The sequence below is a fragment of the Onychostruthus taczanowskii genome, unplaced genomic scaffold, assembly GCF_017590055.1.
Source record: "Onychostruthus taczanowskii isolate IOZ18803 unplaced genomic scaffold, ASM1759005v1 scaffold7, whole genome shotgun sequence".
Taxonomy (NCBI): domain Eukaryota; kingdom Metazoa; phylum Chordata; class Aves; order Passeriformes; family Passeridae; genus Onychostruthus; species Onychostruthus taczanowskii.
The window spans coordinates 5,812,415-5,825,662 of NW_024504786.1; the positions used below are offsets into that span (position 1 = coordinate 5,812,415).

Sequence of the window (13,248 nt, forward strand, 5' to 3'; positions counted from 1 at the left end):
TATTATTGTGAAAAATTGGAGTGGCCTGGGTGATATCACGCATACAGTTTGGAAAAACAAGATTAGTGTAACACACCATTTTTCAATTTCTCCTGTCTTCAACAGCTCCAGCCATTGCAGCATCTCATTTTTTTAACTTTGTGTCTGGGATGAGAAATCCCATGTGTGTACAATAGTTTCTGACTGCCCGGGCCCCCTGCTCCCAGCTTTTCCCCTCTGCTCACATGTTTCCATGTGTACTGTAAATAAGGAGAGACTGAGAGAGCAGGATGCTTAGTCCCTCTTAGATCAATACTGCTCTGGGGGTCAGCGCTAGGAATGTTGGAAAAGAGAGAAGGAGGGAATTGTCTTTTATTTCCCCTGCAGACTGAGCACCTTTGCATTGGGTTCATCTCTGTTACCTGGGGAAGAAAGCCTGCTTAGGTTATTTCTGAACCAGCACCAGCGGGCAAAAAGACCAATATGAATAAGATGGCAAAGGATTTGTGTAGCAAGAAAATACTAGAATTTTTTTCCCCTCACTAAAATAAGGATTTTGTTCTCTAGGTGGCCGTCTAGGTGGTGTTTTTTCGTAGAGCTGGGCTTGGTGGGGAGAGGGATTGAGGTCAGATGTGTTGGAGTTGGGAAGCCCAGGGTGTTTGCAAAGCAGTAGCCCCTGGTCTGTGAGCCAGAGAATTGAAGTCCTGTTTCATTCACTTTCATCTTTCAAGAAAAGGGCTTGCCATGTTTGTTGCTCCCTTCTGACTGGGAAAACCGAAGCTTTTCCTTCCAGGCTTCTTTTTTTTTTCTTCTCTGCTGTGTGTTTAATGTGATAGCTCTGAGTGCTGTCTCCAGAAGGGAAAACTAAAGGACACAAAAGGCAAGGCTTCCCAGCACAATGCACGTTTAGCCCTGAAAATGCAGTTTTGCCATTGCTAACAGGCCACATGCTGGCACAGGGGATAAATGGGAGACCTACAGCCTCTCCTTGTAGTAGAGAAATGCAAGCACCCTTGGAGATGGGTACTCTGCAACACTCTCAAGAGTAGGAGGATGTTATAAAGTAGTTTTTCAATGGAGGGAGGTGAAGGGAGGGAATTTGAAGGAGCTTACAGAGGAGCATGAAGAATAAAATTTGTGTACATGCAAGAAGTGTAGCCTGGGGAAGAAATAAAAAATTTTCGATGCTGAATTTAAATTATTTTGTTCTCACATTGTCATGTCTTGTACATGTTTTAAAATTATGTGTTTTCACACAAAGAAATCAGGAGGTTTTACAGCGTAAGTCAGTCTCTATAGCTAACAAGGAGGTACCTATCTTAGACCTGCTCTTTTCTGGGAATAAAGATGAGGCACTATCAGAGATTGAGAAGATGGAGCAAATTGATTAATTAAAAAGTAGTAAATCATCAGTCCCACATGATTTATGTATAAAAGAATTCTGAGGAAGATTAGGAATGAATTAGCTGAACTGCTAACAAAGATATGCACTCTCATTAAAACCAAGCTCTTTTCCAGAGGGTTGGCAAATATCTGGGATTTATCCTATATTTAGACCAGTAAGCATTACCCCTGCACATTGCAAATGGCCGAAACAGGAATTTAAAAAGGCATAATAAAACACCTGGAAGATCGTGATGTGAGGAACTTTAATGAGAACAGCTTCAGCAAAGGAAAACCATGTCTCACTACATTGCTTAGAACTCTGTGAATGTGCCCACAAAAACGAATTAGAATGATCATTCTGGACCAGACCAAAATTCCCTCTAGCCCAGCATCCTGCCTCTGTCAGTGCCCTGTCACAGCCGCATAGGAAAGAGAGAGGAATAAAAAGAGTTAGATAATCCTTTTACCCGGACTTGATTGACAGCAGCAAAGGCCAAGTCTGGATTTAAGGGGGTCATCTGCTGACATGCTGACATCATCGCTTTCCCAGAAACCAGTCCTGAACTCACTGGTGCTCAGAGAGAGAATTTCCCCCACTGACAAAAAGGAATTGGGTGGTAAAATAAACAATGCCAGACCACCCTTTTCAGTCTTCCTGAAAAGGATCAAAGAGGACTCCAACAGGTTGGATGTTCAGAGTAGCAATAACCAGCTCCTGAGGTATGACTGTACCAGCAGGATTTTCATCTAGTGAGGCTACGGCGTTGTTTTCCTGGCAAGCCACACTTAGAGCTTCTGCTGGCCACAGCTCTGGGTGCTCTGCAGTCCATGGTGCTCTCACCCACTGCTCCCCTCAGCTCCCACCCCTCTGCTGACTCGTTTTGTTGTTTCATCCCTTGGAAAAGTAAGCACAGTCCTGAGAATCAGGCACAGGCTCCCGGTTCTTAAGAGAGTCTTAAACAGCTTCTGGGACTAGCATGTCTTGCAGAAGGCTTTAAGAAAAGACTCCTTTTTACCCCCCACCCCTTTTTTTTTTTTTTTTTTTTTTTGAAGTGTAACCTTTGTATTTTGCTGCTTTATATTCTTCCTGGGTTTACTCACTTGCACAGTCAGTTGACATGGTCTTTTCCACATTTTCTCCTTGTGATGAAGTAACTCCCTTTGTATCAGAAGAAATATAATTTTACTGAGATGTATAGTTGCAGTATGTGCCAAAGAAAGGTGTTTCTGCTTTCTCACCAAACTTTCCAGTTTATCTCCCTTCAGTTGCATTGAATGCCAAGGTGCACCTTCCCCCTGGGAATTCCTGGGAATGTTTCCTTGCCTTTGGGTTTCAGCTCCCAGGCTTATGAGAGATGAGCTGCCTGACATAATGTATTTTGACTTTTTAAAAGCATGTGACAAAGTCTGTCACAAGACACTGCTGCAAAGGCTAAGTAGTCACATATGGTGACAGGGCAAGCTTCCCCATAGATCAAAACCCGACAAGGAAACAAAAAGGCAGAGGGCTAAGTGGTCAGTTTTCATCCCACTAAAAGGCCAGCAGCTGTGTTTCTTAAAGTTAACTATCAGGTCACATGCTAAATATCTTTATTAATGATCCTGGGAGAGAGAGGTGAAGGATTAGGTGGTAACATTTACAAACGACGTGTAATTACTTAAGTAATTCAAGCCTGTAGCACACTGTTGCAAACTTCTGGGTGATCTAGCAAGAAGGCTCATTCCTGATAAATGAGAAGTTAGTCTGTGGAGGAAACCACACAAAAACGTTATCCTCTGACTGAAGGGAAAAACCCTGAACATTGCTGTTGGCAGTTCCACAGCAGAAGTCATTTGAGATGCTGTTATGGTAGAAAAAGTGAACAAGGTGCTAGAAGGCGTAAGAAATGGGGCATTAAAAATGAATTACTGAACTCGGTCTTCATTGTGTGTAGACAGATGAGAGGATAAAGCAAAATATTATGGGGAAGTTTCCCCAGCTAACAAAGTCTGATCCATGATGACAATTTCCTGTTTTCTTTTGTCTTTATCCTGCTCATACATCATCTACTATCAGAGATGCACTGATCTTTATCAGGAATAATACACTTTGGGAAGGCAAAGGCTTCCAGAGGGTTTGAGGTCTTCCTAAGGACAATTCAGTATCAACCAAGCTACAATTGGCAAAAACCTCTTTCCTATCTGTTCTCCTTCCTTTGGTAGCTACTTAAATTTCACACCTAAATGATATAAATTAAAAATCTCAACTTTGTATTTAGACTGTTGAGATCATCAACATTTTAAACATGGATTTCAGAATTCATATGTTACTGAAAAGCTTCTTCAAGTTGGGGCTCTTATGAGACTTATAAATTATTCTTGCATAGAGAAGTCACCTGAGACTAACCTAAATGAAGTTAACATAGATTTTAAAAATTATTCTTGCAGAAGAACAGGGAGTGGTGGGAATATATGAACAGATGGGAAAGGGAGAAGAGGAGATTGAAGAAAAGGCTAATTAGGTAATTGAGGCTAAGAGGCTATTAGAGATGACCCAGTGGTCTACTGGTAATGCAGTTCAGGGACTTGAATTTGGGATTGAGGTTGGTCCCTCATTCCCAGGCCAACACATGCTCCAAACGTCATAAGGACTCAGTTTCACAGCCTGTATTATCCTGTAAGTATGTGTTTTCCAGTCAACATAATCTGGAGGGATTGTATGTCAGATTATAGTGGAGACAGGAAAGAATTATGGAGTAAAATGCTGACTTTGGTCATGAAAATGTTAAATTATTATGCTAATGGATAAATTGTTTGGTGAAATTATTTGGAATTCATTTGAATTGTCTATTAAAAAAAAATTGAAATAAATGTGTTTTGAAGATATTCTTAGTAAGAATTAACTATTTCTCACCAAGTGACCTTTCCTAAAATTTGTCCAGATCATGATTCTCTCAAACATGATATTTCTTTCCAGAGATAGTAGAAAAAGCAAAGACCTAAAAGGGCATTATTTTAAGTCATCCCATTACCTTGTTCCTGGCCAATTTGTCCTGACCTACCTTCTTTTCCAATGCAGTCAGTGATACACATTCTTCTGGATTTTATTTGCTTATTTGCTCCCTGATGTCAGTATATGCAAACTGTGTTCTGAAGTTGTCAGGAGCTTTGCTCTTTTGTGGCCAGAGAGTCTGGTATAGGTCAAAGCCAGGACAGGAATTGTGCTGAGGTGGGATAATTCTTGTCCTCACCTTTTTCTGGTACAACATTATTTATGCTGACTTTATTTTTTAAATTTTTCCACTCATTTGCAGCATTTTTGGCTACTCTTTCTGTTTCTTCAAAATCCTTTTGTTTTTCTTTTCTACACTTCAAACTTTGGAAATACAGTGGAGTGTCACTCCTTTACTTCCCTTGTTCCTTACTCAGTGATTCTTATCACAAATTAACATATTTTTAAATTTTATTTTAAATCTGTATTTGTTTTTTCCCTCCTGGTAGCTGCATTTCAGGACATAAATGGTGGCCCCTGCATCTTTCTCTGGTACTCATGGTATCTTCAGAAGATCACAACACATGCACGGAAAACTGGTATTTTTGTGGAAAGTTGGCTTTTCTCCTTCTTTTTTGTCATTTACAAACACTGCATAGAGATATTTCTATTGAAACAATCCATGGCTGGAATACCTGTGGTCAGTAGGAAAATCATATTTTGACCGAAGGAAAAATCAGCACCATTCATTATCCCTGCAGTTTAAAAGAGAGTTTCTGTAGAATAATTGCAGTGTTGGAACTGCTGCTTCAGAGGAAAGTCACTGCAGTTTGAGATTTAGCAACTGGACAGAATAAACAAAAGATGGAGGGGGGAGTATGGCTTTGGCTCTGAAGGCAGGCAGGAGGGAGGAAGAAAGGGAATTGGCTGCTTGTGCCCTGGAAATCCCACTTGTACCTGCTGCTGGCATAAGATTTTGGATTTTGCTATCAGCTGACAGCTGCTCTCAGACATACTGAAGTGTTTTGTCAAAAGAGTGATAAATTTTGACCTTTGTGGGCAATTTTCATGTTTAGGGGAGATAGACAAGTGAGAAGTAATAGAAGGCATTGAATGAAGCCTCCTCCCACAAAACCAAATTGAGGTTTGGAGAAGCTGAAACACCACTTTTCTCCATTTGAGGGATTGAGTGTTGCCCTGTCTCATATGAAGTTGCTTAAAATTAATTCAGTCATTAAAAAAAAATTGTTTCTTGCCAGTTTACACTTTATCAGCCTTCCTTTTCATTCGCCTAATTCTGGCAAGCTGAAGGATGGTGACTTCATTTCTGCCAGCAGAACCTGGGGACAGGTTTTAGCATTGCTTCATATCCTGCAATCATGACCCTTCCCTGCTTCTTCCCTGCTTTTTCTCTCAAAAAGAAAAAAAAAAAGAAACCCTTAATAAATTAATGGAATTTTACAGAAAAAAAAAAAAAGGTTAAAAATGTTGTGTTTTCTCCTTGAAGTTGTAAGGAGTCTTTACAAGCAGTCTTTGTGCAGTTCATTATTATTTGAATTCCTTAACAATTTTGATAGAGGTTGCTTAATTATTTCAATTAAAATGAAAGCTGCATGCTTAATGTGTAGAGTTTCTGATTTTTATTAAATTGAATTACACAATATTTTGATTTTTATACTTAAGAAGAAGAAACCAGGTACTGTTAGGGGTGGAAAACCTTGAGGTCTTAAATTATGAAAATATTTGGGGAACATTGTAATACACAGTAGGAAGAAAAAAAAGCAGGACTTGTTTTGCAGTGTCTGAAACTGAGTTAGCTGTGCCAAAACCCATTCAGTTGTCTGCAAAAAATATTTAACACCATCTGACATATTCACTGTCACTCCATGCTCTGTGAATCAAATATAAAATTATGTGCAAGAAAAAAACCCTACAAACTTATTTTGTCACAAGTAAGCTAAGAATTTTGAAGATGGTCAGCTCCACTTGTCAACAAGAATAAGCTTGAAGAAAAATAATGGCTTAGACTAACAGGGAAAGAAGTCAGGAAGAAAAGGACTGTCTTCCAGAAGAGGAGTTTGCAGCACAAGATTTACATCCTTAGATTTTGTCCAGAATTTGTTGGATTTCTTGCAGTTAATAACTGAGGACATCCAGCTCCAGGACTAAAATCTAAGCACTGAGAAAGAGTAGCCAAATCTAGTATTTAGGACAACATCAGTAAATACCTGGAGGTTGTTTTTCAAAGTTGAATTAGAATCAAGTTTTGGGTCAGTAGGCTTCATTTTGTCTGAGATTGTGACTCAGGCCCACCCCTTGGAGTTCTTTAGGCAGGCTTGGAAATTTGTGAATTTGTTCAGTAATATCCCTCCCCGTGCAAAGTGATGGCAATTGAAAATGCTCACCACAGTGTGTCACCACAGCTAATGCTGCACCACAACTTGAGCATTTCTCTATAAGTCAGATCCAGGAATTTTTCTTTTGGACATTGATTTTTTACAGCACCTGCAGTTTTTTGTTTTTGCTCCAAAGATCATCATCTTCCTTTGAAGTCTCCTGACTGGGTTGTGTCTAACCCGATCCTGTGGAGGCAAGGGACTGAATAATTGCTTTATGAGTGCCATATTAAAAGCAATCCAAAGATTATTTATGCTGCTCATTAAAGTCATTGGGAATTTGGCTGGGCCAGAGCTCCCTGCTTTGGTCATGCAATAGGGAGAGGAAAGCGTTCCAAAAATTGTTATTTTGTAATTACTTGTGCTGTGGTGTCACAAGAGGATTTGATTAACACCCTTCCACGTTTAAAACTTAGATTCCACAAAGCAGTACCATCAGTACTCCCAGTGTTTGTCCTCAAAAGCATTGATTAACTTCCAATTTTCGAATGGAAATAAGCAGAAAGTGGCCGAAAAAATAAAAGGAAAAAAAAAAAAGAAAAAAAAAAACATGACAGAGAATAAAAAGTTTGATTTTAAAGACTAAATTCTTAGAATTGAAGTTAAAATTGCAGTATAGAGTATGGAGTATATAAAATTAGAAGCATAGTTTGGATAAAGTTTTTGAAGTTCTGAATTATACCCCACACTGCCTGATGCAGTACCAAGAAGTAAGATCTTGGGGCCTCTAAAGTCATCAGATTTTTGATACTGGATAAGAACTACAATTTTAATTTTTGGTTTTTTTGTACACTGACAAATTTGATCCTACTGCACACTACTAAAACAGAGCAAATACCCAGACTGCAACTGCACTGCTGCAAACACAGGAACAGGAAAGCTCATGCACACTCACACTCACACAAATCCACTGGGGTTGGGTGTGCTGCCTTGTCAGGCAGGAGGAGAAGACACTCAAAGGCTCAAGCTTTTGGCGCTGGAAAATAGAGAGAAACTCTCCATTTTTGTGCCTCCTTCTTCCTTGGACAGAAAGAGTTTTGTGTTTAAGACTAGGCATTCAGAATTTGTGTCAAACTGATGTATGGTATCAAGCTTCATTTCTTTAAATACATCTAGAAAACAGACTGGAAATGAGTTGTTTGCGCGTTATTCTCTGTGGCTGGGCTTGGAATGGGGGTGGTTCTCCTTTAAAAAACCACTCAGGAGCTCAGAGATCCAGGCAGTTGTGCATCAATTAGCAGGATGCATTGCTGAGGGTGAGCTGCCTGGAAATGCAAAGGGACAAATCAGAGCACTGAGGTTTCCACCATCATTTTGCCTTCCTGCCTCTAACTACAAATCAGCTTCATTGTGACTCACAGCTAAGAAGTTGTTGCATTTCTGCAGATCCATGATAAGATATTTTTCTTTAGTAAGAAATGCAGTTAGACTCTGCATTCTGAATCTGTTTCTGCCAGGCCCTAGATGCATTAGTATTCCACTGGCAGCTGCCTGTAGGTAGGAATATTGTTTTTGTCCATAACCAGAGGGAACAATCAGACTAAGCCGTTCCCCAGCTATAAACCAGCCAAAGTAATTGGGTTTAATTTTAATTTTTGTAATAGCTTTAAATTAATAGGAGCAGCTGCTGCCACAGTGTGTGGGTGTCCTTTTCCAGAAGGCATAGAACAAAAAAGGGAAAGAGTAAACAATAGTGTGTCTAGGACACAAAGGTTAATTCAAGAACTGAGCAATGTCTTTTCGTTATCAAAAACTCAGTTGGTGATATCTAGCACTTTGTCTCTTTTCTTTCCTTTTCTTTCCCTTTTTTCTTTTCTTCTTTAATTCCCTGATAAGATCTCAATCTGATTAAGCTCCTGTGTGTAAAGATGTGTTGTTGGTATCTAAATGCTAACTCTCTTTCTCTGTATGACTCACAAATAGATTAGCAGTGACAAAGTGCTAGGAGAGATAAAAATAGATTAGCAGTGACAGGAGTACTATTATAATTATTTTTGGAAGATACGGTTTGAATTAAGAGTTTGGGCACTTTTTGCCCTGAGAGGGTGAATTTAAACCTAGGAACTGAGGATGGTTTCTGCTGTTGTGTCAGACACCAGATAGTGAAATGTCAATACCAGATGTCCTAGACATCAAGATTAGCCATAATAGCCAAATGCAGCCATAAAGTGATGTGTCAAAGTGGATAATAAAACAGATGCTTAGCTTTTATAATGAAGGGGAAAGGGAATGAAATATCAAAAGTGTCTTTAATACATTAACAAAGTTGCCTTCAACTTGCTTAAAAGTAGAAAGTTATTGAACCAAGGAGAACTATGTGTCATTTAAACATTAACTATCAGCAGATGAATTTCAATTAGCATTAGCCTTTCTAAAATCCTGAATTTCCTCCTCTTGGTCTCATTTTACATGAAATTTTTATAGCAGAAAGTGAGGCTTGTCCTTTATTATTTCCCCCATGCTAATTTGGAAACAAATAAAGTTCAACAACTCAGCAACACACTGTTTAAACTTGCATTATGGTTTGAGGACTGGGAGCTGGAATACATTTACCCACTGCCATATCATCTGCTTGATTTGAGATCAAATGAGGGATGTCCTATAGCACTCCAGAGTAAGGGAGAATGATAGAAATATGTTAAGATACTGAAGAAAATCATTAGGTAAGAGGGCTGCATGCAGATGGCTGGTGACATTTTTTCCCTACTGATACTTTTTTAAAAAGAATAAAAGGTTTGTTTTTCTGCCTTTATATTCGTGTGTTAAATTTTGCAGATCTTAGTGATGAACAAATGCCTTATTTAACAAAAAAAAAAAAAAAAAAATTAAAAAAATCATCAAATAATAGATTTTATTAGTTTGGAAAAGTCTTTTAATATCTTTGAGTCCAAATTTATCCTGGAACTGACAATGCTGTCCCTAAAACACATCCCCAGGTGCCACATGTACACATCCTTTAAATCCCTCCAGGGATGATGGCTCCACTACGTGCCCAGACAGCCTCGTCCAGTGCTTGACAACCCTTCCATTGAAGAAATATTTCCTAATATCCAATCTAAATTCGAGGTGTGGCCCCACAGTGCCCAGGACAGGGGGACAGTCACTGCCCTGCTCCTGCTGCCACACCATTGCTGGCACAAGCCAGGTGCCACTGGCCTTCCTGCCCCTCTGGGCACAGCTGGCTCGTGTTCAGTCATGATGATGAAGGAAGTTATTGAGGTCCTGAATGTTCAAGAAGCAGGGCATTAAAAAAGGCAGATAAATTCTTTTTTCTGAGTGTAATTAACTGCATCACTGGTTCTTTATTTTACTTTCTCAAGAAGAACTCAGTTCCTTTCTGTTTCTCTTTGTAGATCCTGAGCCTTGCTGGTCAGACTCGCTAACTGCTGCTAATTGGCAAACATGTACCTGTTTATAATGAGTGGGTTTTGTCCTCTAATTCATATTAGCAATGAGAGGCCAAAACTGAGGCTCTGCAGCAGGCCAGCTTCTCGGAATGATTACAAAGACACACATTACTGGTGCTATGTCTGTAAATCTTGTTATGCTTTTCCCTCACCATGATCCCAGTTTAGCTGAGATCTGCTTCAATCACTGGATGAGACCTGTTTATAAGATAGTGTAATTGAATCAGGTAAAGTCTGCAGGACCATAGCATTTTGTTGCCAAACATGACTGGTAAGTTACTTACATCAAATTATAAGTGCATGGCATGATTGGAGACTATTCCTGTCTGAATGAAGCTGGAAATTCCACCTAAGAAATGAACAAAGCATACAAACAGAAATAATGAACATCTCTCATCCATAGAATGAGTTTTTGCCCCATCTCTGAAATATTACTTATTTCTCTTGAAAAGTAAGAAAATAATTGGAATTGTGTGAGAGATTTCAGGCAGATATTTGTTATTCCTCAAAGCGATACCACCTTGATAACAATGACATGTCTTTATTATAACTATTTATCATCATGTATATTAATTTCTATCTTGTCAGATAAACCAGAAATGTTGAGAAGAGCAGCAGTCCAATTTGGAATGGGGACAAATACTCTTTCCTTCTTTGCTTTCTATTTTAAGACCTGATTATTTTCCATACCTGAAGTTTTCTTGTATGATTTTTAGGTTGTTTGTTGTTTGTTTGTTTTTCAAGCTCAAGAATTTATCTTTTGTTCCATTCATTGGCTAGATGTTGATATGTATCCTGGCTATTAAGGGAATAGACAGACAGATAGATAGATAGATAGATAGATATGGAAAGGTGTTCTGAATTTCAGTAATAGTTTTGTCAGTGTTGCCTTATGCTGACATTTCTTCATTAGCTGTGCCTCCTCTCTGTGCTGGTGAGTTGAACCTGTGAGAAAGGGTGTAGGTGTGGCTGGAGCCATCTATGAGTTATGAGTGGTGTGAGGAGGCAGCAGCCTGGTAGTGAAGTAGAGGATATTTGGGCAGCCTAAACATTCCCTTTTCACTTTGTGGGGATGGGTTTCCCTGGTTGTATGGTGTTGTCCCCTGACTCTAAAAGCCTGGGCACCCAGGCAGAGCTGCAGTCCCTCTGGTGACAGTGGCACTGGAGCTGTCACAGCCCTGGTCTGCACAGGTGCTCCCGAACACAGGCTTTGGGACCTCCTTGCCAGCTCCTGAGCTGCTCAAGCTGCTCCGCTTCATTTACTGTGGAGGGAATCTGAATCTCACACAGATCAGATCTCTTATGTCCGTTTCGATATGCATCAATTAATACATATTGAGATTCCTATGGTGGCATAAAACTTGGAGGAAAAAATTAACTTAAAGACATGGTTTTTTGTTTGTTTTTGGTTTTTCAGGCAAAGAATCCCCTCCAAAAACGTGTATTACTACCGCTGCCCAGACCACAGGAAGAACTATGTCATGTCCTTTGCTTTTTGCTTCGACCGAGAGGACGACACTTACCAGTTTGCCTATTGCTACCCCTACACCTACACTCGCCTTCAGCACTACCTGGACAACCTCCAGAGGAGGAACATGGACTACTTCTGCAGGGAATTGCTGGGGCTCAGCGTGGTAAGTACCAGCCAGCTTCCTTCTGGGTGTTTATCTACCCTTAAATGCCTCCAGAGTATCATTCATCATCCTTGCTAAAGCACCCACACACACATATTTGTTTTCTTGATATCAATGACACAGGAGTAAATGTACCTGCATGGTGAAATATAGGCAAATGCTAATTTAATTTCACATAAAATATTTCCTTTGTGAGAGTCAAGGCAATGCTAGATTCCTGTGTAGGATCAGTTCACATCTATAGACATTAAAAGATGAAACTGAAACAGCTTTATTGAAGAAATGTGATTTTTAGAGTACTCTGACCATTTGTCTTTCTGGAAGTGCTTTTCTGTTCAGAAAGAAATATGGGGTTTTTGACCCAGAAGACAACTTTTCTTGATAAAATAATGCAAAACATGCACAAACCAGCTATCTTCTCTTAAAAATTCATGCTTTGGTCATTTGCAATTAAAAGGGATTTAGTGGTCTCTGTGTAGATCCTAATGGCCACATAAAATGAAGTGTCATCGTTCTTCTGGAGCAGGAAGGAGAGTTAATGGTAAGGCTGAACTTCTGTTCACTTTGTTATAATCTTCCTCTGAAATGTTGCCTGTCCAGGGGATTTGGCAAGCATGAGTCAGCCACTCCCATGTCAACTCAGAAATCATCAGATTAAAAAATAATAGCTCAAATCTCTTTTCTCTTTTTTTTTTTTTTTTTTTTTTAACTTTTGCTTTCTCAGACTTTATAATGCACTTGTACCACACTCTTAATCTTTTCTCTGAGATTTGATTTGGTCAAAACTTGTAGTGTGTGTTTCAGAATCAGAAAGCTGTGAAAGCTGCTGATCCCAGCAGCAGGGGCTTTGAAAAGAAACCCAGCATATATTGTGAACATCAAAATGAAATAATATTTATACCCTGCACTGAAACAAATGAAAGGCTTCCACCATTAAAGCAGGCCATTGAGATTCCAATGGTGGCATAAAACTTGGAGAAAAAATAAGCTTACAGACAAGAGTAAAAACAGAATTAAAAAAAAAAGTAATTTTTTAACCCTTTTTGTAGGTTAAGTACACTTCTTGTTCTAAAGATGACTACTGCATATCCATGAACTGGCATTAATTATTAATCATTCCAATTAGGGGGACAAACAATTATAAGGGAAAGGGGTATTAAAAAATAGAAAAGTAAAATCTGCAGAGGCTGGGCGGAAAGAGCACTATCATCTTAATGTGTGTAGGGCTTTAATTATTAATCTTAGAGGACAGAGCTGTCATTAATTCTATAACGAAACTGAATTTGTTTCCTTTCACTCTGAAACTAGTGTATAAACAGTCTCATTTGCATATTCATCAAACCTCTGATCTGACTGATTAAAACACTGAGACTGAAGGATTTGTCTTTTATCTGCATTTTGACAGACAGAGCTATACTCTTAAATCTTGTTAACATTGTGTTACCAGTAGTTGCTAAATATTATTTTTCATATTT

The 13,248-nt window shown here is 39.1% G+C and overlaps 1 protein-coding gene across 1 annotated transcript in view; it reads left to right on the forward strand.

Annotated features, from left to right (window-relative positions):
* The window catches only part of AGBL4 (AGBL carboxypeptidase 4), an 880,299-nt gene that overhangs the window by 340,364 nt on the left and 526,687 nt on the right, over positions 1 to 13,248 (forward strand). The window contains exon 5 of the mRNA XM_041421668.1: positions 11,557 to 11,773. Within this exon, the coding sequence (XP_041277602.1) occupies positions 11,557 to 11,773 (217 nt within the window). The remainder of the gene's footprint in view (positions 1 to 11,556; positions 11,774 to 13,248) is intronic.